Genomic DNA, 27,452 nt, shown 5'->3' with positions numbered 1-27,452 from the left:
TGACACACTTTTTTTGCAGGCTTAGGCAACAAAATTCTAGCAATTTTATTATTATTTTAATGTATTTGTATCTCACTTTTCTCCCAAGTTGGGATTCAAGGCAGCTTAAAAGCAACATTGTAAAATTCCAGATAATAGAAACAAACTACAGTAGTACCTCAGGTTACATACACTTCAGGTTGCACACGCTTCAGGTTACAGACTCCGCTAACCCAGAAATAGTGCTGCAGGTTAAGAACTTTGCTTCAGGATGAGAACAGAAATCGTGCCCCGGCAGCGTAGTGGCAGCAAGAGGCCCTATTAGCTAAAGTGGTGCTTCAGGTTAAGAACAGTTTCAGGTTAAGAACGGACCTCAGGAACGAATTAAGTACTTAGCTCGAGGTACCACTGTATTGTTGTTGTTGGCATCCGTCTGCCTTGGAAGACAATGGAGTGCACCTCCATGGGTGAATCAAACCTCTGCATTAGCAGCACTGAAGTGCCTTCCCTGGGGCACAAGACTGGGCAGTGTATCTGGAGGCCCTGGGCTGCCCAGAGGACAAACTCTCCTCTCAGCCTCACTGATGTGGTCCAAAGGAAAGCAGAACAATATGTTTGGCACCAGTTTGGTTGCAGGAATTGCCGAAAGGAGCCTCTCCTGGTATGCACCGCAGAGGACCTTAAGGTCTATGAATAACCATAGCTTAGAGGTCCCGGGCCCTAAGGAAGTCAGACTATCCTCCACCAGGGCCAGGGCCTTTTCAGTGATGGCTCTGACCTGGTGGAATGCTCTGCCCCATGAGACTAGGGCCCTTTAGGATTTAACCTCCTTCCGTCAGGCCTGTAAAACAGAGCTATTCCGCCTGGCCTTTAATTTGAATTCAGCCTCATCTTTTATTTCCCTTCTCTTCCCCCCCCCCTACCCACTCTGAGACCCCACAGCTAATTCTCCCCTGGCCTCCTCGCTCAGCCAGCTAGCCCTGGTGACTATCTAATGCTTATTAGATGGATTTCCCCTTAATTGAGTTCTGAACTTTGAATTGTATTGTTATTCATGTTTTTATACTGTATTTTATGTTGCTTTTACAATTAAGTGTTTTAAATTTGTTGCTAGCTGCCCTGAGCCCGGTTTTTTGAACAGGGAAGGGCGGGGTATAAATAAAAATTTATTATTATTATATGCCATCCAACTACCTTAGGGACTCCGCTCCTTAGTCTTTTCTTCTCCCTAAGCTATCCCGCAAGGCAGTGGAGGTTTAGGACCAGTTTTTCCCTGTCTTTTCACGCAGGGGAAGTCCCTAACCCACTGAGGGATTGAGACCCATTGGCTACCCTCACCTGATTTAGCCACAAGCTCCCGTTCAAGAGTCTGAGGCTTCTAGGCAGAGCCAAATCCTTCCTTTCTCTTTTTAATAAATCAACCAGGACTGCTGAGTTATATCATTACCACTAGGAGGCAAGAGTGGCATCTGTCAAGCACCGCTAGAAAGAAACTCTAAACTGAACCAAGCGTGTCTAGGTTCCCTAAACCCCAGTTTGAGAGGAGAGTGGCATCTAGCGGTGAGCGCTGGGACTAGAAAGCTTCATAGAATCATAGAATCTTAGAGTTGGAAGGGACAACAAAGGTCTTCTAGTCCAACCCCCTGCAATGCACGAATCTCAGCTAAAGCATCCACCACAATTCAAGAAGGACACTGACAAACTGGAACATGTCCAGAGGAGGGCAACCAAAATGGTCACAGGCCTGGAAACGATGCCTTATGAGGAACGGCTAAGGGAGCTGGGCATGTTTAGCCTGGAGAAGAGGAGGTTAAGGGGTGATATGATAGCCATGTTCAAATATATAAAAGGATGTCACATAGAGGAGGGAGAAAGGTTGTTTTCTGCTGCTCCAGAGAAGTGGACACGGAGCAATGGATCCAAACTACAAGAAAGAAGATTCCACCTAAACATTAGGAAGAACTTCCTGACAGTAAGAGCTGTTCGACAGTGGAATTTGCTGCCAAGGAGTGTGGTGGAGTCTCCTACTTTGGAGGTCTTTAAGCAGAGGCTTGACAACCATATGTCAGGAGTGCTCTGATGGTGTTTCCTGCTTGGCAGGGGGTTGGACTCGATGGCCCTTGTGGTCTATTCCAACTCTATGATTCTATGATTCTATGATTCTATCCATGACAGATGGCCATCCAGCCTCTGTTTAAAAACCTCTAAGGAAGGAGAGTCCACCACCTCTCCTGGGAGTCTGTTCCACTGCTGAACAGCTCCTCTGTCAGTCGGAATCTCATTTATTGCAACTTGAAGCCATTGGTTCGAGTCCTGCCCTCCAGAGCAGGAGAAAACAAGCATGCTCCCTCCTCCATGTGACAGCCCTTATTATATATTGGAAGGTGGCTCTCATATCTCCTCTCAGTCTCATTTTCCAGGCTAAACATACCCAGCTCCTTCCAGCGCTCCTCATAAGGCTTAGTTTCCAGACCCTTGATCATCTTGGCTGCCCTCTTCTGCACACGTTCCAGCTTGTCAACATCCTTCTTAAGTTGTGGTGCCCAGAATTGGACACGGTATTCCAGTGTGACTAGCCCAAGGTCACCCAGCAGCTGCATGTGGAGGAGAGCAGACCAGAACCCGGTTCACCAGATTACGAGTCTATCACTCTTAACCACTACACCACACTGGCTCTGCAGCATTAGCTATCCCTCCCAGTTTGGTACCATCTGCAAATTTGATGAGCATCCCCTCAATTACTTCATTCAAATCATTTATAAAGACGTTAAACAACAACAGGCCCAGGACTGAACCCTGCAGTATCCCACTTGTCACTTTTTCCCAGGGTGACAAGGAACTATTAATAAATACTCTTTGGGTTCAGTCAGTCAACCAGCTACAAATCCACCTAATAGTTACCTTGTTCAACCCACGTTTTACTAGTTTACTCGCAAGAATATCAAAGCCTTGCTGAAATCAAGATACACTATGTCCACAGCATTTCCCTGATCCACCAAGTTTGTAGTTCCATCAAAAAAAAGGAAGGAAGGAAGGAAGGAAGGAAGGAAGGAAGGAAGGAAGGAAGGAAGGAAGGAATCAGATTGGTCTGACATGAGTTACCGTATTTTTAAGAAACCCATGCTGGGTCTTAGTAATCACAGCATCCTTTTTCTAAATACTCACAGACCGACTGTTGAATTATCTGTTCTTCCCTGGTATTGATGTCAAGCTCACCGGTCGGTAGTTACCTGGGTGGGTCTTCCTTTATCCCCTTTTTGAAGATGGGGACAACATTTGCCCACCTCCAGTCTGTAGGGACCTCACGTGTTCTTCAAGAATTCTCAAAGATAATAGACAAAGGCTCTGAAATTACATCCACAAGCTCCTTAAGTACCCTTGGATACAGCTCATCAGGCCCTGGAGATTTGAATTCATTTTTTTTTAAGAATATTTATTGAGGTTATACAAAAAATTACACATAAAGAAAAAACAAACAAAAACTAACAAACACAAGCTAACAAGAAAGTTGGCAGAAAGGCAACCTAGAAAGAAGGAAAAAAGGAAATAGAAAAAAGAAAAAAAATATTTTAATAAAGGATAAATCCATTTTTCAGCATCTTTGATCTCATTTGCTTATTTCCTTAACCTCCTCACACCTCCCCTTTGTATTCCCGTTTTCCAAGTCTTTTCAGCAAATCCTTACCCTCTTTCATTTGACTTTGCTCTATACTTAACCTATTATAACTATACATTTTCATCCGTATAACTATCTATATTTACCTATTCTTATTAACCTTATTACCAAAACCACTTCTTTTCAGTCCAACATCATTTTAACATTCATTAATTTTACAGTATTTCTGCAGATAGTCTTTAAATTTCTTCCAATCTTCCTCCACCATTTCTTCTCCCTGGTCTCGGATTTTGCCAGTCATTTCTGCCAATTCCATATAGTCCATCAGGAGATTTGAATTCATTTAAAGTAGCTAGGTGTTCCCTTACTACCTCTTTTCCTATCTTGGGCTCCCTCCTTACATCATTTATTCTGTTATCAGAATCTGGTTGGGCATCACTTTCCTTTGGGGTGAAGACAGACGCAAAATAGGTGTTGAGTAGTTCTGCCTTTTCTCTGTCACCCTATAGCATTTCTCCGTGTTCCCCATGCAGAGGACCTACCACTTGCTTGTTCTTCTTCTTACTTTGGACATAGCCGAAGAAACCTTTTATTATTATTTTTAACCTCTATTGCGAGCTTGAGCTCATTCTGAGCTTTAGCCAGCCTGACTTTGCCCCTGCAACTGTTGGCTACTCGTGTATATTCCTCCTATGTGATTTCCCCTTTCTTCCATTTCTTATACATGCCCTTCTTAACCCTCAGCTCATGTGTAAGCTCCTTATGGAGCCACACCGGTTTCCTTAGATGCTTCCCACTTTTCTTTCTGGTTGGTATTGTCTGCATTTGGGCCTTCAATATTTCTCCTTTCAGAAACTCCCATCCTTCTTGGACTCCCTTCTCACTGAGTACTTCTGACCAGGGGATCACACCCAGTAGCTCCCTCAGCTTTTCAAAATTGGCCTCTTTAAAATCCAGAGTGCATGTTTGACTACACTGTTTTCCCTTGCCTCTGTATCTTAAAACCTAGGAAAACATGATCACTTCCTCCCAAGTTTCTGAGCACTTCCATTTCATCAATCAGTTCTTCCCTATTGGTGAGGACAGGTCCAAGATAGATGTTCCCCTTGTTGGTTCTTCCACCTTTTGGGAAACGAAATTGTCAGCTAGGCAATGGAGGAATTTGTCAGACCTTACACTCTTAGCAGAGTTTGAGTCCCAACAGGTATCGGGGAAGTTGAAGTCCCCCATGATTACTATTTCTCTCCTTTTTGAATGTTTGGTAAGTAAGGCATCATCCAAGTCTTCAGTCTAGCTTGGTGGATCTATAGCAGACACCCACAATAAGGTCACTGTTGTTTCTCTCTCCTACAGTTTTTACCCATATGCTCTCAATCTGCTACACTTTTTACCCATAATAACAACAACAACCCATAATTATGATAATTCCTAATAACCTGCCAAGAGATGAAGAGGGGGGATGTTGGTTTAGGCACACAGGCAGCCTGCCTTATGGTCAGACCACTGGTCCATCTGGCTCAGCTTGCCTACACTGGCAGGCAGCAGCTCTCCAGGCTTTCAGCCAGGGACACTCCCCATCAGGACTCCTGGTTTCTCTGCAAAGAGGTCTGCTAAACGAAGTTGAAGGAAGAGTTGTCACTCAGCAGCAGAGCATGCAGAAGGCCCCATGTCCAATCCCTGGCATCTCCATGTAGAGCTGGGAGAGATTCCCTGCCCAAAACACTGTTTTGTTAATAGTGTTTCATAGATTGTAATTGTTTCATTGATGATTTGTTCATTATTTTATATGGCTTGTGCTGCATTTGTGATCTTCTATTATGTTCTGTTACGTTATTGCTATGCATTGTTTGTAAGCCACTTTGAGATCCATTTGAATGAAAAGCGGCATAGAAACACAATCAATCAATCAATCAATCCTTGGAGAGACACTGCCAGACAGAGCAGACAATTCAGAGCTAGATGTACCAAGGGGCTGACTTGGCAGAAGGGAGCCTCTCGTGTTTGTTCCTAGATCTGTGTGGCGGCTGCATGGTTTTTCCAGCGATGGACCTCTCCTCCATCAACAGATGCCAAAGCTACAACTCTCAGAGTGCTTGAGCTATATCCTCTTCCACCTTCCCAGGAAACTCTGGGAACTGTAGCTCTCTGCGGGGAATAGGGGCCTCCTAACAACGCGGGTGGCGCTGTGGGTTAAACCACAGAGCCTAGGGCTTGCCGATCAGAAGGTCGGTGGTTCAAATCCCCGTGCCGGGGTGAGCTCTCGTTGCTCGGTCCCTGCTCCTGCCAACCTAGCAGTTCGAAAGCACGTCAAAGATAAATAGGTACCGCTCCAGCGGGAAGGTAAACGGTGTTTCCGTGTGCTGCTCTGGTTCACCAGAAGCGGCTTAGTCATGCTGGCCACATGACCCGGAAGCTGTACGCCGGCTCCCTCAGCCAATAAAGCGAGATGAGCGCCGCGACCCCAGAGTCGGTTACGACTGGACCTAATGGTCAGGAGTCCCTTTACCTTTACCTTTACCAACTCTCAGGTGTCACTACAACTGCCTGGCTCCCATTGGCTTAATTCCTCTGCCGGGGAGCTGTTGCCCTCAAGATGTGCTCCCAAGGAGAGCTGATTTCAGTACATGGGGAACCTTTTTGGAGCCTGAGAGCAGCATTCCCTTCTGGGCAACCTCCTGGGGGGCCACATGCCAGTGGTGGGAGGGGCCAGAGGCAAAACATGGGAGGAGCAAGCAATGTAAATTTCCCCTTCGTAAAGGAAGATCGCTTCTGCATGCACTCAGAAGCAAGAAGTATGATCAGAGTTCAAGGACATGTTCCAACCAGGCAAAAGCACTCAAGGAGGGCGTGAGGCAGGGCCAACGAGGAGCATGCCACGGGGAGAGAAATCATAGAATTGTAGAGTTGGAAGGGATCCCAAGGGCCAACCCCCTGCAAGGCAGGCGTCCCAAGGGCCTGATGGAAAGGTCTGGAGGGCTGAATTCTACTTCTGTTGTATGCTGATGCTGTTTTCAAGGGTTGTGTTTTGGCTCTTTCAGAATCCTGCCCCTTCACCCCGGGGTGGGGAAATCCCTTTTTGCAACAGGCAGGACAGCCCCCACCTGTGAAACACTGCCAGATCTGCAGACAGGCAGGGTGATGTGGTATTGGCAGGGGGCAGGGAAGGGAGATGAAAAGGAACACCCACACCCTGCAGGAGGATTCTTGAGCGTATGACTCAAGATTTGTCAAAACAGGCAGAGTAGCTGAGGCTGGTTCCTCCGCTCAAAGCAAAGTGGGTTCGCTCCAGGAGAAAAGGGTGTGTGCCGAGTGTTTCGGGTTGGTGGGAGAAGACAGGGCAGGGTATGCGTGTGAAGGCTGGAGGAGGAGGAGGCCGAGAAGGAGCCGGGCAGCTGAGCTCCAGGGCAGGACACTTTGTTGCACGGCGGGTTTCGCATGTGGGTCCCACCCGCCCTTTGGGACAATTAGAACTGGAACCAGCTGGAACCACGCTGCCCCACAGCAGGCAAGAAAGCCATTGCGCAAGGAAAGGGCGACTGAAAGGATCGAGGGAGTTGGAGGAAAGCTTACAACATTTGGGGCTTTTTCCCTCCAAGTTCAGAGAAAAGGCAAGAAAGGGAGGAACATGAGAGGCGGATAAAATTGTGCAGGGAGCGTGGAGGAAGCGGACAGGGAGACTCCCGCCCACCCCATCTCTCTTAATACTAGAATCCAGGGCCCCCCCTCAAACGACTCAAGACCACAATACCTCAAGGACTGCCTCTCCCCATATAAACCATCCCAGACTCTGCGATCACCACTTAAGGCCCTTCTTTGTGTACTTCCTCCACAAGAGGTCTGGAGGGTGGCAACATGAGAACAGGGCCTTTTCTCCAGTGGCTCTGTTTGTGGGATGCTCTCCCCAGGAAGGTTCACCTGGCGCCTTCATTTTACACCTTTAGGCACCAGGCAAAAAATGTTCCTTTTCAACCAGGCCTTTGGCTAATCAATATTCTATAGCCTTTTATATGTGTTTGTAGGAAGGGGGGTGGTTATTGTTTTGCCGTTTCTACTTTAACTATTTATTTGTGCTTTTATTTCGTGTTTTCATCTTGTGAGACGCCCTGCAGATCTTTTGATGAAGGGCAGTATATAAGTCAAATATAAAATAAAATAAAATCCAATCCTGAATGGTGAGAGATTCTGGACAGATAAAAGGAAGAACGTCTTCACACAGCTAAACATTGACACCCAATGGCCTTTTAAAATATGTTGGGGAGGGGGGATTTTGGGGTTGTTCTTGTTTTCATTTATATTATGTATTTTGTGTTTTTATATTGTGATTTTATCTTGCCAACTCCCCTGAGACTTGCGGGTATAGGTCGGAATAATAATAATAATAATAATAATAATAATAATAATAATAATAACAACAAATAGATAGGATTTGGCCACTGTGAGAACAGGATATGCTGGACTAGATGGGCTCTTGGCCTGATCCAGCAACCCTAGAGGATCAGAGAGCTGGAGAGCCCTAGTATCGCACCTTTCAACATTTCACGGATGCGAAGAGGGAGATGTTGTAAGGCCCCCAGTCTTACATTTGATCGCCTTATTGATGGTTTTCAAGGCCTGTTTAAAACCCATTTATTCCCCTGGTGCTTGTAATTTAAACGCTGGGCTCAGCCGACCTTTTCTAACAGCACGTATCGCTGCTGGTTTTAAATGGCTAGTTTTAATTAAATCGTTCTTTTTTCAGCTGTTCAAAATGAATTTGATATGAGCATGGACTTATAAAACTTATGAGAGGGCAATGTCTTGAAAGGCAGCCTAGAACCAGTGTGGTGTAGTGGTTAGAGTGTTGGGCTAGGACCTGGGAGACCAGGGGTCGAATCCCCACTCAGTTATGAACGGACTCAGTGGCCTTGGGCCAATAATTCTTCCTCTCTCCCTCCCCCCCTTTCTCACACTCACTAGGATATGGTTCCAAATTCTATGATCCTCCTCTGCAGGGTGACATATTGATTTGAACAACTTGCTCCTGAAGACTAATCAGTTTGTGAGAACTCTTGAGGAGGTTCTTCATTGACAAAGGTGGCTCCATAAGTTTTTTAACAGAGGTTGGATTCCCATGATTTGTAGCCAAAGGTTTGCTCTGTGTCTTATTGTTTGTGGTTTGTTTGTCCGGGAAAATAACGCTAAGCCAAACCATAGCCGACTTGCTTGCGCTAAGCCATAGTTTCACTTACTTTTATGTCTTGTTATGGTAGTGGCAGAGCCGTCTTTCCTATAGGGCTTAGTGGTGTGTTGCACCAGGGCGCCAACCTCTCAGGGGCGCCCCAGCGAGTGGGGGAGCTGCGCAACTTTGCCGGCGGCTTCCCCTTTCCCTGCACGCCCGCCAGCTGCGCGGCCCCGTCAACCATATGGGTGGCAGGCATGCAGCTTGCCTCCCAAGCCTCTGTGGGGATTGCTGTCCCACAGCAGCATGGGGGAGAGTTGCAGGGGGTCCCCCATTGCTGGCAGTGCGCAGCTCCCCCCCCCCACTATCCATAGTAATTTGGGGGCACTGGGCTGATATTTGCACCCCAGCACCGCATCTGCTAAAGACGGCCCTGGGTAGTGGCAAGCTTTCAAGCTTGTGTTGTTAACATTAATAATAACCCTATCTTTTGTTGTTTAGTTGTTTAGTCGTGTCCGACTCTTCGTGACCCCCTGGACCAGAGCACGCCAGGCACTCCTGTCTTCCGCTGCCTCCCGCAGTTTGGTCAGACTCATGTTTGTAGCTTCAAGAACACTGTCTCCTGGGAGAAGAGACACTGGAAGAGGACTGGAAAAAGTTTAAGGACTATCTACAAAAACATTATAAACTGTATGAATGTTAAGAAGATGCAGGATAGAAAACAACATGGCATCAGCAATTTAGTTGAAAGAAATATGAGAATAAGTGATGTTTAAGAAAAAGATGAAATCTGGAGTAATATTATGTTTAAATTAAGTATTTAAGTATTTGATAAAAATATCTAAAGTCGGAGACATAATATTTGAAAATTACAAAATAAGATTTGAAATAAGGTAATAAATTGCTGTTTATAATTTTATAATTGGGAATGCAGGAAAGGGAGATGTGAGGAAGTCCAAAAGGTTATGGAAATATGATTTACGGACAGTTGTTTTCGTTGTATTTTTTCTACTCTATGTTTATTTTTTTGCTTCTTTCTGTTCTTTCTGTTTTTCTTCGTTTGTTATATCTTGGTGATGGTATTTTATATGTTTGGTGATTTTATTGTTTAAAACCTTTAATAAATATCTTTTTTTAAAAAAAAGAACACTGTCTAACCATCTCGTCCTCTGTCGCCCCCTTCTCCTTGTGCCCTCCATCTTTCCCAGCATCAGGGTCTTTTCCAGGGAGTCCTCTCTTCTCATGAGGTGGCCAAAGTATTGAAGCTTCAGCTTCAGGATCTGTCCTTCCAGTGAGCACTCAGGGCTGATTTCCTTCAGAATGGAGAAGTTTGATCTTCTTGCAGTCCATGGGACTCTCAAGAGTCTCCGCCAGCACCATAATTCAAAAGCATCAATTCTTTGGTGATCAGCCTTCTTTATGGTCCAGCTCTCATTCTTAAGGGTCAAGTCTTATGCAGCTAAAATAGAACTGTCCATGCAAGAGAGGAAGGCATGAAGAGGCTATGGGGAGCCTCAAGATTTGCAAATACAGTAAGCCCACAAGTGCAAAAACACGTAAAGCCAGGAGGGCTAAGATCCCCTTCTGCTTGCTCTCTATGCTCTTGCTAGGCCCTCTCTCAGTCTCCAACTCTCTGATGCCCAAACACTCTCCCAGGGTCAGTGCAATGGCTGATGGGATTGCTACCCGTTGTTTCCTGCTCTCCTGCCTCCTCCTGAGGTTTTTTCTACTGCCTATTTTGCTTTCTCCCTTGTCTTTCCTATCTGTTTGTTTGTTTGACGCCCATGTAAGGTTGTGTTTGCATAAGAAAAATGTATGTATGTTGTGGGCTTACTGGTCAAAAAAAACTTTAAAGGGGGAGGAATCCTAAGGGGAACTCACACTCACACTCAGCTCAAGGACTGAGCATGCTCAGTGAGCACAAAATGCTAGTTGCGATGTGGAAGCAGATGGGGGAATGAAATGGAGTTTTCTGGGAAAGGGCATAGCTGGCAAGCTTGCAGGTGCCAAGACCAGAAGCACTCCACGCTGCAACATTTTGTTGCAGAACCCACTTGTAACAAATAATTGTAAAAAATATAATTTATAACTACATAAAACTACTACTACTACTACTACTACTACTACTAATAATAATAATAATAATAATAAATTAAATAAAGTAGTGCTGGCTAAGGTGATGCCATTTGTAGCTCGATAGGTTGGGGAAGGTTGCGGATGGCACATTTGTTAAGCCTTAAGGTACCACAAAACTCTGTTTCTGTTTTCGCTGCCAGGATCTCACATGCTTCACTCGCTTCTGCAAACCGTGCGGAGGTCAACCGCACTCTGGCTGCCACGGCCAGAAGAACCGAGTGCGGGCGCTGTGCCTGGCTCAAGCTTGGCCGGTGGGCCATCCACCTGCCTGCGGAAAGCTCTCCTTATCTTTTGTCCCCTCCTCCTTGCTTGTCCCACCCGTAGGTAGACTGCCCCTGGCAGTGGAGGCTCCACGGAGCTCCTTCTCCTTAACTGGTAGGTTCCATTTCCCGGGTGACCTTGAGAAGCGGGGCTGCGGGGAGAGAGCGGGACGCGCGCACACCCAAGTCTCCCCCACCCGCGATCGGGCTGGTTGCCCCCCAACCACGCGGGGGGCGTTGGGCAAGAGACGACCTTTCCCTCGCCCGCCCCGAGTCCTCCTCCTCCTGCTGCTACTGCTCCTCTCCGGGCGCCACGTTGCCAGCAGCCGCGGCAGGCGCGCGTTGTTGAGAAGAGCGCAGCAAGCGCCTTGGAGAGGTGGGGGGGGGGACCGCGTTGTCCCCGCCCCTCTGCTCTGCATATTCATCTCCAGGCCCCGCCCCCACCAGCTGGAGGAAGCCGAGTAGGAAGTGGGTTGCGATGTCCTTTTGTGTCCTACAGCCGGAGCGAGGAGCGAGCGCGCAGCCCCAGCCCATGGCCCGGCCGGTCCCCGGCGCGCGGGGCCACTGAGCCGCCCCGCTCGGACACAGCTAGGACCCCGCCGCCGCCAGCGCTTTCTGCAGCTCCCAGCCCTTGGCTGCGACCAAGGTCAGTGCGATCGTGAGAAGGAGGAGGAGAAGGAGGAAGAACAAGCGGGGAGTATTCTGACGATCGCGCCCCCCCCCAATCCCAGCCCCCTTCTCCAAACCGGCTCCATGTGACCGGCGCTTTCGTTGTGGGAGGTTGGTTGCCTTCCAGGGAAAGAGAGCGCCCGATCCAGAAAACAGGGGGCGGGGGCAGGCAGGGTTCTGGAAGTGGGGGGCGGGGGGCGGGACACACACACCACGGTGCCCCCCACTCGGGGGCAGACGCGCGTCAGTAGACGCTCCGGCGCCCCCAAGTGCGCCAGAACTCACTCACATGCAAATAGATATCGGTGTACTACGGGTGTACACACGTCTATTGCGGTGCCTCTGTTAGTGTGGCAGAGGGCAAAAATCATGTGTGGGGGAGGAATGGAGAAATGTGTGGGCACAGATCAGGGGCATGAAAGTGCTCGTGTGGATGTCTCTGTTGAGGCTGCCAGGCAGAGTCGTGCTCCTGCAGCAGAGTGCGCAGACCCGGGGACAAGCAGTGTGGGGCATGGCGCAGCCGGCGGGGGGTGAGGGACATGATTTAAGGTCACATAGTGCGGATATGGTGTGTTGTGCAGGTGTAGGTGGGTCCCACGTAGGCACCTGGGTAGGCCTGCTTGCTTAGGTGCAAGGGCACGGGAAGAGAAAGAGAAATGCTTGCGCATGTACAAGGAGGGCGCACTGATGTGCTCACATGGAGATGTTGAAGTGCTGCGCCCAGATGAGTGGAGAAGTCTCCCTTGTGTGTACAGACACGGTCTGCATATACCCCCTGCAGCTGCCTGGACGGGGAAACCTTTTCGCAGCCATGTGCATAGCAAACTCATGCGCGCCTGGGCACGTGTGAACGGGAGAGGGCTCAGACATGAGAGTGCCCTGTCTCTTTTGCCCAGCTGGCCTCACCGCTCGGCCACTAGGGGGCACTGCGGCCCGTAGTAAGTGGGGTGTGTGGGGGAGAGTGACAGAAGTGAACTGCAGAAGGGTCAAAGGTCATGGGCACACAGGCTTTCCACATGGAGCCCAAGAAAATATGACCACAGATTGTTCAGCTGCAGGGACGTGGTGTGCAGAGGTGTCCGGGAGCTTCAGACAGCTGCCCTGATTTCACAAAGTCTCCTGCTTTATGGAGTCTTGAGAACGATCGAAAGTCTGTGGCCGATGTGTACATGGACTTTTCTGAATGGCTTCTGCCTACCGGGGGGGGGGGGTTGGGAGAAAGTTGGGCAATGTCTCCTAGCCCCCTCTCTCTGGCCCATGCTGCTCCCCTCCTCCTCTTGCATAAACTCCACTCTTGTCCCCGATTGGGTAAGGGATGATGCACTGATCCACAGAGGACAAAGGTCCTTTGACTGGCCTGGCAAAAGTGGGGAGGGTAAACCTCTTAACAGAGACACAGAGGGGGTGTCACTTAGGGGTGCGGGGGCAGAGCGTGCGCTAAGAGGTGTCTTGCGTGCCTGGAGTTAAAGACGCTGTCCTAGGGTGATTACTGGTCTTTCTCTTTCGCTCAGGGCACCGCTCCGAACACATGAATAATGCTAGGTAATGAACCGCAGGTGCTTATTATTAGTAATATTTTTATCAATTTTATGTGTTTGTTTATGGAATCTGTATCCCGCCCTTCGTCCCAATTAGCCCAGGGCCGCAAACATTGAAATGCGAAAGCAGTACAATTTAAAAGTCATATTTGCATTTCCTCCCCGCAACCCCGCACTGCAGGCCTAGTTGCTTTGAGGAGGGGTATTTAAAAACGGCTCTCTGCGGTCACTTTTGCCCCTTCTCCAAACTCAGAAGGAGGAGGGCAGCGAGACACAACACCACCACCTCCCAATTTGTAGCCAGGACATCAGTATGAAATCTTGGCTGGTTATGGAAGGAAACCTCAACAATCCAGTGTCCAGAAGAGGTGGGGGGGCAGAGAGCCTTAACCTAAGGAGTGCAGGAGATGGGAGGGGGCACAATTCGTGTGTGGGAGGGTTAATCTTTGTTGCATTGAAGTTGCAGGGGCAGGGAGGGGGGAGAGAAGAGATGTCAGGTTGCTGAGCCAAGCGGCTATTCCTGTCCTCTGCGTGTTTACATTTAACTCTCAAAGCCCCAGAATGTTGCTGTTCTCCAAAGAGGCGGTCAGGGACAGGACAGGACCGGACCAGAGGCAGCGAGAGTCCACTGCCTTTGATGCCATCGCCAGCCCTGCCTGGGTGCCTGATTGTATCTCCCTGGAGTGACCTTGAGGCCACTCCATTCTTCCGGCGGGATGCTGGATCCCAGGCCAGCAGCTGTGGGGCGGACAGTGTGTAGGTTGATGAGATTAAAGGGGGGGGAGGCCTACATAGCAGGGCCTTCATGGAGTGAGGAACACTCTCCCCCCGCATTCCCACACATAGGACGCTGCCAAAAAGGCAGTAAATTTTGAAGAGAGTCTCTTGGCCTGTCTGAATTAAGCCACGGTTGGCCCAAGAGCTCTTCCTTGCTATGTCTCCATTAACGGAGTTGAATGTAGAATTGGGGTATATGCTATCACTTCCTTCAGTGGGGGGCAGCTCCCCAGATTGAGCAGCGGAACTGGAGGCCCCCTAAACTCAGGTTGATGAAATTATAGTGGTACCTCGGGTTAAGTACTTAATTCATTCCGGAGGTCCGTACTTAGCCTGAAACTATTCTTAACCTGAAGGACCACTTTAGCTAATAGGGCCTCCTGCTGCCGCTGCGCCGCCAGAGCACGATTTCTGTTCTCATCCTGAAGCAAAGTTCTTAACCTGAAGCACTATTACTGGGTTAGCGGAGTCTTTAACCTGAAGCGTATGTAACCTGAGGTACCACTGTACTGGGGTTGTTGTCCCCCACCCCACGCCCTGACTCGGTTCTTCTGATTGATTTGTCGTCAGATTCTTCCCCCTAGTTGGCTAACTTGGCCTAGCCCCCCAAATTCCATGCTGGTCCCTGATTGGGTGGTGGGTTTGTGACGCACATCCAAGTGACAGGGCAGGATTTGGGATGGCGGACTGTGGCTCTCTGCTCTTTGTTACAGCCCGGCCGCCGAATTCTGTTTGTGATTGTGGTCCCTTCTGAGTGAGAAACGGATTAATCGTCATTATTTTAAAGATCTGCCTTTGAACACCACCTTTAAGTTTTATCACACCGAAGGGCTCCCATCCATTTTTTTAGAAAATGGACTTAACCTGTGCAATTCCGTCAGTTTTTAAGATACTCGATCAACATGTACACTACACATTTAAAGCACTCAGTAAAGTCATGACTTTCCCCCAAAGCACCTTAGGAATTAAAGGTGCACAGAGTGATTTATCAGTCAATCTTTCTTCCCAGGGAGCTCCAGCCGTTGTAGCTTTTTTTTGGGGGGGGAATAGGGGTTTCCGGACAACTCTCAGCACCCTTAACAAACTGCACCTCCCATAATTCTGTGGGGGGAAGCCATGACTCTTTAAAGTGGCGTCAACAGTGTTGTGAATGTGGCCTAGGAAGGGGAAATATTTTCCAACATTCTTGCTGTTTCAGGTTTTTTGGTATGTCGTGGCCGCTCTTCTCTGACGCTCCCCATCTGTGTCCTCTTTCCTGCAGCCCTCTCCAGCCATGTCATCCCGGGAACGCCGGGCAGAGTTTTTCATCAAAACGGAGCCGGCCTCCCCAGACAGCCTTGCCCAGCACAGCCCCAGTGGGTCTTCCGACACCAGCGCCAGCGGGGCCCCACAAGAGCTCGAGACCGCTGGGGCGCTGCCTGCCGGGACGGGGGCCTCCCGGCGACGCCATGATGACGACCCGGACGAGCCCCCAGGGCGGGGGAAGTACATGCTGAGCGCCATGCCCAAGCGGCTGTGCTTGGTGTGTGGGGACGTTGCCTCAGGGTACCACTATGGCGTGGCCTCCTGCGAAGCCTGCAAGGCCTTCTTCAAGAGGACTATCCAAGGTAGGCCACCACTGCCTGGGCGCTGCAAGAGAAGTCTGGGGTTCCCCTAAAGCTGTTAGGGAAGAAAAGGGGTCTTTGTTTGAGGAAGGGCAGTGAGAGAGCATCTGCTTTGCATGCAGAAGGTTTCAATTCCCGGCATCTCTGGGTCAGGCTGGGAATACCCCCTACCAGAAACCCGGGAGAGCAGCTGCCAGTCTGGGTAGACCGTACTGAGCTAGATGGACCAATGGACTGACTTGCTATAAAGCGGTTTCTGATGTTCCTAAGAAGAAAAAGCCCCTGCTGGATCAGGTCATCTGGGGAACCTTTGGACCTCCAGGTAGTGATGGACTACAACTCCCATCAGTCCCAGTGAGCGTCATCAGTGGTCAAGGATGATGGGAGTTGTAGTCCAGAAGGCTGCAGGTTCCCCACCCCTGATCTAGTCTCACATCCTGTTGTTCCGATGACAGATAGACCTTTCTGAGACGCTTGTTGCCCCTCTGGTAGACTGTCTCTTAAAAGTGAGGTTCTATTTAGCTATCACGGTGAATAGATGTTAACAGGGCTGGTGCCATGGTGAGGGGTTGGGCTGTGCTCTTCAGGGATATTCTAGGTCTCTTTCCTAAATGTTCAGCTTACTTGGGGAGGGGGTGGAGAAAGAAGTCCCTTTTACTTGTGGAGGTTAATACAACTGTAGGAAGCCTGAGTATGAATGAACTTTATTGCGCATTATGAAAGGGCTTTGCAAAATCAAACACCCTCGCTTCTTGCTCACACATAGTTTTCTCCATTAACAGAGTTTAATTGACATTTACAGCATCCGGCATCAGCACATCACTTCGTTAAAATCATTAAAAGGTCTCCCATAACCCCCCTCCTAAAAAAACCCCCACCTTTTGAATGTAAATTCCTAGCTGCTGTGGCAAACAACACCAACCTATAGGATGCATTTTACCAAGTTGGTCTGTAAGAAGTACTATAATTAAATTGCTGCGATCAAGTGTGCAGCAGCTGTGAAAAATGTGAATTCCATGTTGGGAATCCTTAGGAAATGGGGCTGGGGGAAAACACTGCCAAGATTATGTCTTTATGCAAATTATGGTGCAGTACGCACTTAAAATACTATGTACGGTACTGGCTTCCGTGCCTGAAAAAGGGATCTTGTAGAGCTGGAAAAGGTTAAGAAAAAGAACTGAACGAGGGGGTGAAGTAACTCCCTTAGAATCATAGAATGGTAAAGTTGGAAGGGACTAACCCCATGCAATAGAGGAATTCTGCCCACAGCCATCCCTGGGTGGGCTTGTGAGGAAAGGCTCCAGTATTTGAGGCTTTGTGAGTTTAGAATAAGCGGGGACTTAGTAGAGGTGCATAAAATGTGGCACAGTGTGGAGAGACAAAAGTCTTGGGGAAAGACCAGTGTTTCCCAAACTTGGGCCTGCAGCTGGTTTTGGACTACAATTCCCATCATCCCTGACCACTGGCTCTGCTAGCTAGGGATCATGGGAGTTGTAGTGCTGGAGACCCCAGTTTGGGAAACACTGCTCTAGACTACCTCTGGAATCAGAGGCAGCCTACCTTTTGAATACCAGTGGGGAGATTGCTGTTGCTTCCATGTCCTGCCTGTGGTCTTCCCATAGGCATCTGGTTGGCTACCGTGAGAACAGAATGCTGAGATTGGATAGGCCTTTGGCCTAATCGAGCAGGGCTCCTTTCATGTTATGAACTTCTTATTTTGGTCCTGGCTGTTCTTCAGGGATTGCCCACCATGTTTGGACACGTTTGCACTGTACACTAAAAGCACTGTGATACCTCTTTAAACAGACATGGTTTCCCCCAGAGAATTCTGGGAGCCTTAGTTTGTTGAGGATGCTGAGAGTTGTTAGGAGACCCCTATTCCCCTCGCAAAGCTACAATTCCCAGAGTTCCCTGGGAAGAGGGATTGATTACTCAGCACTCTTAAGAAACTACAGCTCCCAGAATTCTCTAGGGGAAGACGTGGTTGTTTAGCATGGTACAATGCTGCTTTAAATGTATGGTATGAATGTGGCCTTAGACAGACTCTCTCTCTCTGGATGTCCTAGAATCATAGAGTTGGAAGGCACCATGAGAATCACTTAGTCCTATCCCCTGCAATGCAGGAATGTTTTGCCCAACATTGGGCTTGAACCCGACACTGGGCAAAACGTTGAGCATGAAGCGTCTCATGCTCTACGACTGAGCCACACACTTTAAACAATAGACTACTCTTCCTCCATGAACTTACGGAATTTCAGAAAAGAGCCATTTCAGCTCAGTGCCGTTGCCTCATCTTGTGCTGGGGGAATTCCATAAGTTAAGTATGTATTCCATGAAGAAATACTTCCTGAACTTGTGTCATTCCTGAACCTTTGCACTGATACAGCTTCCTTGATCTGTTTTGTAGCACTGGATAGGGGCCCACAAACAGGCTGTGAAGCCAGTAGCTTCTCCCGCCTCATAACCAGTAATTTGAGGTATACTATTACTGCACCTGGAGGTTCCACTTGGCTAATGTGGCATTTGGAACATAGGAAGCTACTTTTATCTCAAGTCAGGCCATTACTTTATCTAGCTCAGTATTATCCACTGACACTGACTGGCAATGACCCTAAGTTAGTCACGTCCATTCACATCAGTGGATTTACTCTGTGTATGACTAACGTGGGCTGCAAACTTTTGTCTTCTTTGAACAGAGGTTTTTATTTTATTTATTTAGGAGCATTGCTTAATTTATTTATTTTTTAAAACCCTCTAAGTGGTGTATGACTTTAAGGCATTAAGCAATATTATTAAAACAAAAATAAAGCAACAATAACAACCCAGCAACAGTAGAACAGTAGTGTAAAATGCTTCTAAAAGCAAATTAAAAACAGAAATCCAATGAAATCAAACAAAACAAAACAAAAACCAGGGACAGGAAAGTGTGGGCAAAAGGAGATGCCCTTACAAAACATCTGAATTTAAAATGCCCTATTAATGGGCGAGAGACCCCCAAATACCCCAAAACTAAGAACTCATGACTGAAGCTTCCACTTAAAATTCAAACATCATTTTGATATAAAAATGCTTTCTTTCAACAAAATGCAAGAGCCAGTGCTGATTACTGCTACTACAATTTATAACCTGACCTTCACCCTAAGGTCCTAGGGCAGGTTACAACAATTAAAACATTATTAATATTGAAATATTGCGTGTGTGTATGTACACACACGCAATATTTCAGTATCACACAGAAATTAGGTGGGTCCTAAAAATATACACCTCAAGTGTCAAAAGTCAGGGTCAAGAAGTACAGTGGTTAGAATGTTAGACTAGGACTTGGGTGACCAGGGTTCAAATCCCCATTTGGACAGGAAACTCGCTGGGCGATCTTGGGCTCAGTCACTTCCTCTCCGCCTATCCTTCCTCACAAGGTTGTTGTGGGAATTAAATGAGAAGTGGGAGAACCATGTATGCCACACTGAGCTCCCGGGGGGGGGGGGAGGGAAGTGGGATATAAATGCAATAAATAAACAATATTATTGAGTAAATGCATATATTATTATTTATACTATAGCTTTTTTAAGCTTTCTGGCCCTTTCTCTTTCTCTCTCAGGCAGCATTGAATATAGCTGTCCGGCCACCAACGAATGTGAGATCACAAAGCGGCGCCGGAAAGCCTGCCAGGCCTGCCGTTTCACCAAGTGCCTGCGCGTGGGCATGCTCAAGGAAGGTACGGCTTTGGGCCTCGGGGCCTAAACCTCGGGCGTGGCGCCAAGGTTGACGGGGCGGGAGGGTGCACAGCGCTTGTGAAACAGCTTGCAGGAGGAAGACCGAGCTCCTAACAGGTTGAAAATGTTCTGAATCAGCTTTGGTCTTCTCCAGGGGTACGTCTCGACCGGGTGCGAGGAGGGCGTCAGAAGTACAAGCGCCGGCCTGAGGTGGAGGGTGCCACTTACCCCAGTGCATTCGTCACCCCACAGATTGCTACAGCGACCACCAAGAAACCAGGTAAAGGACTGAGGTGCCCCCCTGAACCCCAGACTCTTATCCAGAGTTTGGGGATAAAGGGGCCCAGGGCTATGTCTCCATCCTAGAGCCAGAGAACATTTTTTCAAGCCAGGGGCCACATTCTCCACTGGGTGATGTTCCGGGGGCCACATGCCAGCGGTGAGCAGGTCCAGAAGCAAAAGAGGGCGACAGAAAGAATATTTATTTTGCCTTTGTACCACGGGTTAGTTTTCCACAAGCACCTGTCTGTACCATTCTTCCAAGCAAGCAAGAGGCATTGCTAGAGTTTAAGGATGCTGTTCAGCTAGGCCAAAACACTTAAGGAGGGTTTGAAGCAGAGCCAGTGAAGAGGTGTGGCCCAAAGAGAGTTCTGAGGGCCAAATAGAAAGGCTTGGAGGGCCGCATTTCACTCCTGGGCCTGAGGTTCTATCCCCACAAGTGTCTCATATAGGCTTGGACTCCGGAGTGTTTTATTGAACCAGAAAATGCTCTGCCTTTTCCCCCTTGTTGAAGCTGGGCTTCCTTAGTCTCTCCTCCTAACCTTAAGTAGCCACCAATGGTACCATTCTCACTGTGGAATTATCCCCTTGGAAAGGGCTTCTAATGTGAGCAACGCTTGTTACCTTGGCAACCTGGCAGGCACAACCCTGGGAGGAAGAAGAAGAGAGCGTAGGCCAGGATTTAACAGCTACACTTTCGTATTGCCCTCTGGGCCTGTACTATTGAGAGGGGAGGACATTGCTCAATTGAATCTTCCCCTTTGTAATGTGCATTAAAAAACAGGTGCATCCGAGAGAAAGCTTATCTATTTGTTTATATGCCACTTACTGCTAAACAGGCTTCTAAGGAGTTTACAAATATAAATCCCGCTTATGCTGTCCGCAGAGTCGTCAGTGCTTTAATGTGTTGTAACTCATATGCAAATTCAAAAGGGAGAGTGGGTAATTTGACCAGAACATCACTACTGCATACTTTGTTGAAGTTTGTTATCGTTGATTGTTGTAACAAAAAATACTAAAAGCAAAAACCACCAGTTATTCCAGGATCCCTAATAGGCTAACTTCCCACAAGCAGGGAAGAAGTTGCTGTTCTATCTTTGGGGAGCATTCAGACATGTGTTTTACCCACAAACACGTACACACACATGTGTGGTGCATTCTGGAGTGCCATAGTTCCAGGAGGATTGTGTCATCTTCATTTTTCTTGTGTTTAAAGTGGCTCTTAGGCTGGCAGGTACAGCTATGATTGATGGCAAAATGAGAAAAGATGAGAGAGAAAAATGGGCCCTGGCCTCCTTTGGCCCACTTCCCTGATTAGATCAAGGCTGAGGAACGTGTGGCCCTCTGGACTCTATTGGACTCCAACTCCCATCAGTCCCAGCCAGCATCATCGATGATCAAGGATCATGGGAGTTGTAGTCCAGCAGCTTCTGAGGGGCTCACCGGCTCCCTGTCCCTGGCCTAATTGCCAACCAGCATTACCTGAATTTGGGGATACTTCCCTGTCAGGGAACTGACATTGGAGGGAGAGGCGAAGGGGAGGCTCCCAGATGATGCTGGCGAAGGACCCAGCAGCAGGGGGAGAAACAGCTCAGTAGAGGGGGAAGCCATTCAGCGCAACACCAGGGATGAAGGGGGGCAGACGGGGGAATTGGAGAGAGGGCTCCAGGACTCTTCACTGGACATCAGTGAGGAGAGCCCAGGTCCTCCGCTACCCATGCCTTCCCTGCGCAGAAGACTCCCGCGCAGTGAGAGGAGGAGGAGACTGGGTGTCAAACAACTTTTATGTTGGAAGAGGTTCAAGAAACGCCCACTGACGGATTCTGCCAGTGACTGAGACAGTCACGATGAGAAGGGGCTGTGCAGTCAGAAAGGTTTAACAAGGCAAATTAACCGAGAAAGGCACCAGCTTACACACGAGTAACTCATACCTATTACATTCCCCCAAGCAAAAAAAGGGAGATTTGTGAATCTGGAGTGTACAGCTTACTCCTGACACTTCTCTTTCTTTCATCTTTGATCCTCAACATCCTTTCTTCCACCCCTGCTCCCTTCAGCTCCAATGAACACAATGGTGTCGCACTTGCTGGTGGCGGAGCCTGAGAAGCTGTACGCCATGCCCGACCCTGCACTTCCTGACAGTCCCGCCAAAGCAGCGAGCACTTTGTGCGATCTGGCTGACCGGGAGATCGTGGTCATCATCGGCTGGGCCAAAAACATACCAGGTGAGAGAAAGGGGTTGGCTCAAAGTCATGCCTGTCCAGCTGTTGCACAGATATTACCTTGCCACTGTCCAAAGACCCACAATGACTTCTGGTCCATTGCTGAGCTTGGCACAAGGCTCAGGAATACTCCGTTGGGATCCAGAGTTGGTGGTGGGGCGTGGGGCACATCATTGCTTTCTCTCTTTCTGCCATCCACTCTCTCCCGACAACTAGCTACCTGTTAAAGCATCCATGACAGATGGCCATCCAACCTCTGTCTAGAAACCTTCTATGAAGGAGAGCCCATCACTTTCTGAAAAAGACTGCTCCACTGTCAAACAGCTCTTGCCATCAGAAAATTCTTCCCGGTGTCTGGTTGGAAACTCCTTTATTGTAGCTCGAAGCCATTTTTTGGAGTCCTCCCCTCTGGAGCAGGAGAAGACAAGTTTGCTCCACCTTCCATGTGACAACCCTTTAAATACTTGAAGATGGCTATCCTATCTCCCCTCAGTCTCCTCTTATCCAGGCTGACCATACCCAGCTCTCAACCGTTCCTAATAAGACTTTGCTTCCAAACCCTGGATCATCTTGGTTGCCCTCCTTTGCACACATTCCAGCTTGTTAGCATCCTTCCTAAATTGTGCCCAAAACTGGACACAGTGCTCTAGGTGTGGTCTGATCAAGGCAAAATAGTACCACACTATTCATAGATTTATAGATTTGTAGAGTTGGGAGGAATCTATTGCTTCTCTTGATATGAAAGCTACATTTCTGTTGATGCAGAATGGAATAGCATTAGCTTTTTTTGCTGCTACATCACACTGTTGACTTGTGTTAAGCTTATGGTCTACTAAGACCCTTAGATCCTTTTCACATGTACTACTAGCAAGCCAGGTGTCCGCCATCTTATATTTGTGCTGCTGGTTCTTCTTGCCTGAGTGTAGAACCTGATAGTTGTCTCTTTTGAGATTCATTTTGTTAGTTTTGACCCAGTTCTCTAGTCTAAGGTCATCTTGAATCACGATTCTTTCACCTACCCTTCCCAATTTGGTGTCATTTGCAAATTTGATGAGCTTCCCCTCAATTCCTTCATCCAAGTCATTTATAAAGATGTTGAACAACAATGGGTCCAGGACAGAACCCTGCAGTACCCCGCTTGTCACTTTCCCCCAGGATGATGAGGAACCATTAATGAGTACTCTTTGGGTTCAGTCAGTCAACCGGCTACAAATCCACCTGACAGAAACCTCATCCAAAAAAAGCAATGAATCATTTCTAAGCACCCACACTTGGTTGCTTGGAATCAATTTCTGCTCGCCACAGGCCACCCTGCAAACAGCTAGTTAGCTGTGAATTAATCCCTCTTCATCCTTTTCTTTCCTGTTCTGTCCTTCCTGGCTCAGGATTTCCAGCGCTGTCCTTGGCGGACCAGATGTCTGTACTGCAGAGCGTGTGGCTGGAGGTCTTGCTGCTGGGGGTGGCCTGGCGTTCGTTGCCCTGCGAGGACGAAATCGTCTTCGCGGAGGACTTTGCTCTGGACGAGGAGGCGGCAAGGGCAGCGGGGCTACTGGAGCTCAGTGGGGTGGTTCTGCAGCTTGTGCGCAAGTACCGGGCCCTGCGCCTGGAGCGAGAGGAATATGTGCTTCTCAAGGCCTTGGCGCTTGCCAACTCAGGTGAGTCCCTTTCACAGGCAGAGAGATGCCAGGCGGGTGAGGTGGGGGCTTTCCCCATAATGTTTATTGTTTCCTTTATATCCTACCTTTCCTCCAGGGTGGCATACATCGCTCTGCCCAGATTCACCATATTCTCCTCACAACAACCCTGTGAGGTGGGTATGTGACTAGCCCAAAGTCTAAAGCCCTAAAAGGCCTCTGCCCAGTATACCTGAAGGAGCATGTCCCCCCCCACTGATGTCCAGCTCCGAGGGCCTTGTGGCAGACCCCTCACTGCGAGAAGTGAGGTTACAGGGAACCAGGCAGAGGGCCTTCTTGGTAGTGGCGCCCGCCCCGTGGAACACCCCCCCCCATCAGATGTCAAGGAAATAAACAACTACACAACTTTCAGAAGACATCTGAAGTCAGCCCTGTTTATGGAAGTTTTTAATGTTAGATGTTTTATAGTTTTTAATATTCTGTTGGGATTCACACAGAATGGCTGGGGAAACCCAGCCAGGTGGGCATTGTATATTATTATTATTATTATTATTATTATTATTATTATTATTATTATTATTAGAGCCCCACTCATCTGACTGGGTTTCCTGAGTCATTCTGGGTGACTTTCAGCATATACAGAAACATAATAAAACATCAAACATTATAAACATCCCTATACAGGTTTAAAAAGTGTCCCTCAGAAATCTCAGTGCATGATTCAACATGGCCAGGCTGCCCCTGTCCAAGAGAGGCAAAAGGAGGAAGATTACCAGGAAGAATGGACGAAATTTAAAGATTATTTAGTTAAATTTGTTAAGTTTAATTAATTGGAAAAGCTTGCAAATACCAGATAGGCTTAGGATTTAAATATGCAGTGTGATGAATTAATATGTTTAATGCCGAATTGGAGAGAAAAGAAGATGTTAAGTGATCAAGTTAATTTTATAAGAATATTGGTTTTGGAAAACCGTTAATAATGATATACACTGAAATTCAACCAGGGGGATACGAGGAAGTCACTTAACAATATTACTAAGTAGGTTTAAATATGGTTGAGATTTATGTTTGTTTGTTTGTTTAAATTTTTTGGAAAATCAATAAGATTTTTGAAAAAACAAAAAAGAAGAGTGGCAAAGGGCACTCCCGGCTACTGAAGCTCCCGTAGTCTCTCCCATCAAGCTAGGGGGTCCTAATCGCTGCTGTGTGCATCTATTTCCCACCCTTCCTGTTTCCTCCAGACTCGGTGCACATTGAGGACATGGCAGCCGTGCAGCGGCTCCGGGACGTGCTACACGAGGCCCTGCTGGAATACGAAGCGTCGAGGCGCCCCGAGGAGCCCCGCCGGGCCGGCCGCCTCCTCCTCACGCTGCCCCTCCTCCGCCAGACAGCCACCCGCGTCCTCCACCACTTCTACAGCCTCAAACTGGAGGGCAAGGTCCCCATGCATAAGCTTTTCCTGGAGATGCTGGAAGCAATGATGGACTGAAGGAGGAGGCCGGGAGGGGAGGGCAGGGGACAGGATTTGGGGAGGGGAGCAAAGTACAGACTGACTGGTTATGGGGGATTGTTGGGGGGGGGGCGCGCGTGCAGAAATGGAACAGGGCTTGGGTTTTCCCCTCCCACACAATCCCCCCCCCTCCCAGAACCGCCGCTCATCTGCCTCATGTTAAAAAAACGCATTTCAATGTATGCAAATGTGATAGCTGCCCATTGCTTTGCACTGAGGCTGATTTTTTTTTCTTTTCTGAAGAGAACAGACCCCATGGGGGAGGCAGAGTAGTTTTTTTAAAATGAAAAAAAACACAAACCACCAGCCCTTCTGGACGTCAGAGGCTGGGCTGCCGCAACGTGGGGCAGGGAGAAAGGGAGACAAGAGAAAGTTTTGACATTCACACTGGAAGCCATACTTTAATTTTTAATTTATTAACTTGGGGAAGGGCAGGGGGTGGGTGTTAGCCACTGTAGCTCTAGCCTGGAAGCCATATTGCATTTGCGAGGCATGGAGGAGGGGAGAGGAAGGGTAGTTGTTGGGGAGGGTTGTGTGTGTGTGCGTGTGTGCATGTCTGTGTGTGTGCTGGGGGGGGGGGTTGAATGGTTTGTTCTTGCCCCAGGATGCAGCTACAGGATAGCACGGAATGGAGAGCAGAGACAGCAGGTTCACGGCCTCTTTCCTACACCACTCAAACGCCATCTTGGTTTTGCCCCTGGGCTGGGCCCAGCCAAATGCACCTTAATGAGGGTGAGAGTGTCGAGACCGTAGATCCACAGCTCTCCAGAAATAAGGAGGGAGAGAGATTTGTGGAGGGGAAGGAAGACCCACAACACTTTTCTTTTCTTTTTGACCTCCTTTCTGCCTCCTTAGTACAGAGTCTCTTCATTAGGGCGTCTCTCAGGGGACGATAGTCCGCCCCCCCCCCCCCGTTTCTCTTTCCCTCACAAAGGCCCACCCTCCCTCTGGGAATGTTGCATTATCACTTATAAGCAATAATAATAATATTATTAATAATAATAATTTAAAAACTTGGGGGAGGGTCCCCATGATGCAGGGGGGAGAGGAGGTTGCGTCTTACGTCGTTTCTGCTTTGCATGGAGTCTGCCTTAAAAAAAGTGGGGAAAGGGGTGTGTTTGAGTGTGTGGCTGCAGTGGTGGGAGTCCAGCCCCCCCTCCCCGCTCCTCCTCTGCAGAAGGGAAAAGGCAGGGCCTTTCACGCTCCATCCAAAGTTCTTTCACTTAATTCCCTTGTAGCAATAGTTAAAAAGGCAATTTGTGCTTTTTTTTTTCAGGTGTGATTTCATATCAACCCCGCTCCCACAACTCCCCTCACACTACGAGGCTACGCAGCTAGTTCCTCCCTGCGCCCCCATTAAGCCAACCCCATCTTACACCCAAAGCAATAAATAAAACCTCTTCCCCGCCTCTCCTTAATTCCCTTTTGACCCGCCAAACCAGGGGGGTGGGGAAGCTACGTTGGCCCACCAGCTGTTGGGACTAGAACTCCCATGGGCCACGCTGGCTGCAGGGGCTGATGGGAGTTGGAGTCCAACAACGACGCTTGCAGTGGCCTGCAGCTTCCCTGTTCCTGCTCTAACTTAAACCAAGGAGGGAGGCTGCATGGCCTGTAGCTGAGAGCCGTGTACATAGCAATATATTTTACTGTATATTTGTTGCAGGAAAAAGAAATCTACCCCATTTCTGGCTCGCTTCTTTCCCCCCCACCTACACACGGAAGGGAGGTGGGGCTGCAGCCTCCCTTGCCCTGGTTGCGGGGGGGAGGGGAGAGGAGAAGCTGGAGACTTTTTTTTGTATTAAATTATGTGTGTGTACATATTATAAATACCTCTGATTTGTGTATAGGCGGCTACACATACACATTCATAGAGAGCTCTATTACTGAACAAATTAAAAAAGGCCATTGCGGCCTGACAGTCAACTGCTGTCTGTTGTTGTCTTCCTGCGTGCTGTGTGATGAGGCTGGGAAAAACACACTGGCATAGCCTAGGGGGGCAGGTGTGCCCTCTGGATCCACAAGTATTTGAAAGCATTGAAAGTACTTAATTACCTGAGGTTCTGTCCCCCCACCCTACATTAGAAGCTAATGTATTTTTACCCGCAATTTCCCAAGAAACTGGTTTATTAATAAAAGCTCAACAACTTGGGCTGCCCCCCCCCCCCAACAAAGCAATGTATGCTGTTAGGAAAAAGTCAGCTGAGCTTGTCATCTCAATTACAAGCACCCCAGGAATGAATGAATGGCCTAAGAAACCATCCATAAGGTGGTCAAATGGGATAAACTGGCTGGAGGTCTTACAAACAACTCCCTGTTTACATCAGTGAAATATTGGAGGGTGTGATGCTGGGGCTTTC

The 27,452-nt window shown here is 48.3% G+C and overlaps 2 protein-coding genes and 1 long non-coding RNA gene across 3 annotated transcripts in view; 2 read left to right on the top strand and 1 right to left on the bottom strand.

Annotated features, from left to right (window-relative positions):
• CCDC88B (coiled-coil domain containing 88B) overlaps positions 1-27,452 on the top strand; it is an 81,640-nt gene that overhangs the window by 2,126 nt on the left and 52,062 nt on the right. The window lies entirely within an intron of this gene.
• Positions 11,600-27,018, top strand: ESRRA (estrogen related receptor alpha). The gene is made up of 7 exons (XM_083477627.1): positions 11,600-11,795; positions 15,395-15,740; positions 19,336-19,452; positions 19,605-19,730; positions 21,787-21,954; positions 23,337-23,606; positions 24,827-27,018. Exons 2-7 carry the CDS (start codon positions 15,407-15,409, stop codon positions 25,072-25,074), a joined length of 1,263 nt encoding a protein of 420 aa, XP_083333753.1. The 5' UTR covers positions 11,600-11,795; positions 15,395-15,406; the 3' UTR covers positions 25,075-27,018.
• Positions 19,918-21,793, bottom strand: LOC310694565. The gene is made up of 2 exons (XR_014519754.1): positions 21,668-21,793; positions 19,918-21,226 (listed from the first exon to the last, which is right to left on the bottom strand). It is a non-coding gene; the product is annotated as an uncharacterized lncRNA (long non-coding RNA).

Source organism: Podarcis liolepis, assembly GCF_965112155.1.
Source record: "Podarcis liolepis genome assembly, chromosome: 15".
In the NCBI taxonomy this organism is placed as follows: domain Eukaryota; kingdom Metazoa; phylum Chordata; class Lepidosauria; order Squamata; family Lacertidae; genus Podarcis; species Podarcis liolepis.
The sequence above is the reverse complement of the archived record's forward strand: the minus strand, read 5'-3'. Positions and strand labels throughout refer to the sequence as shown.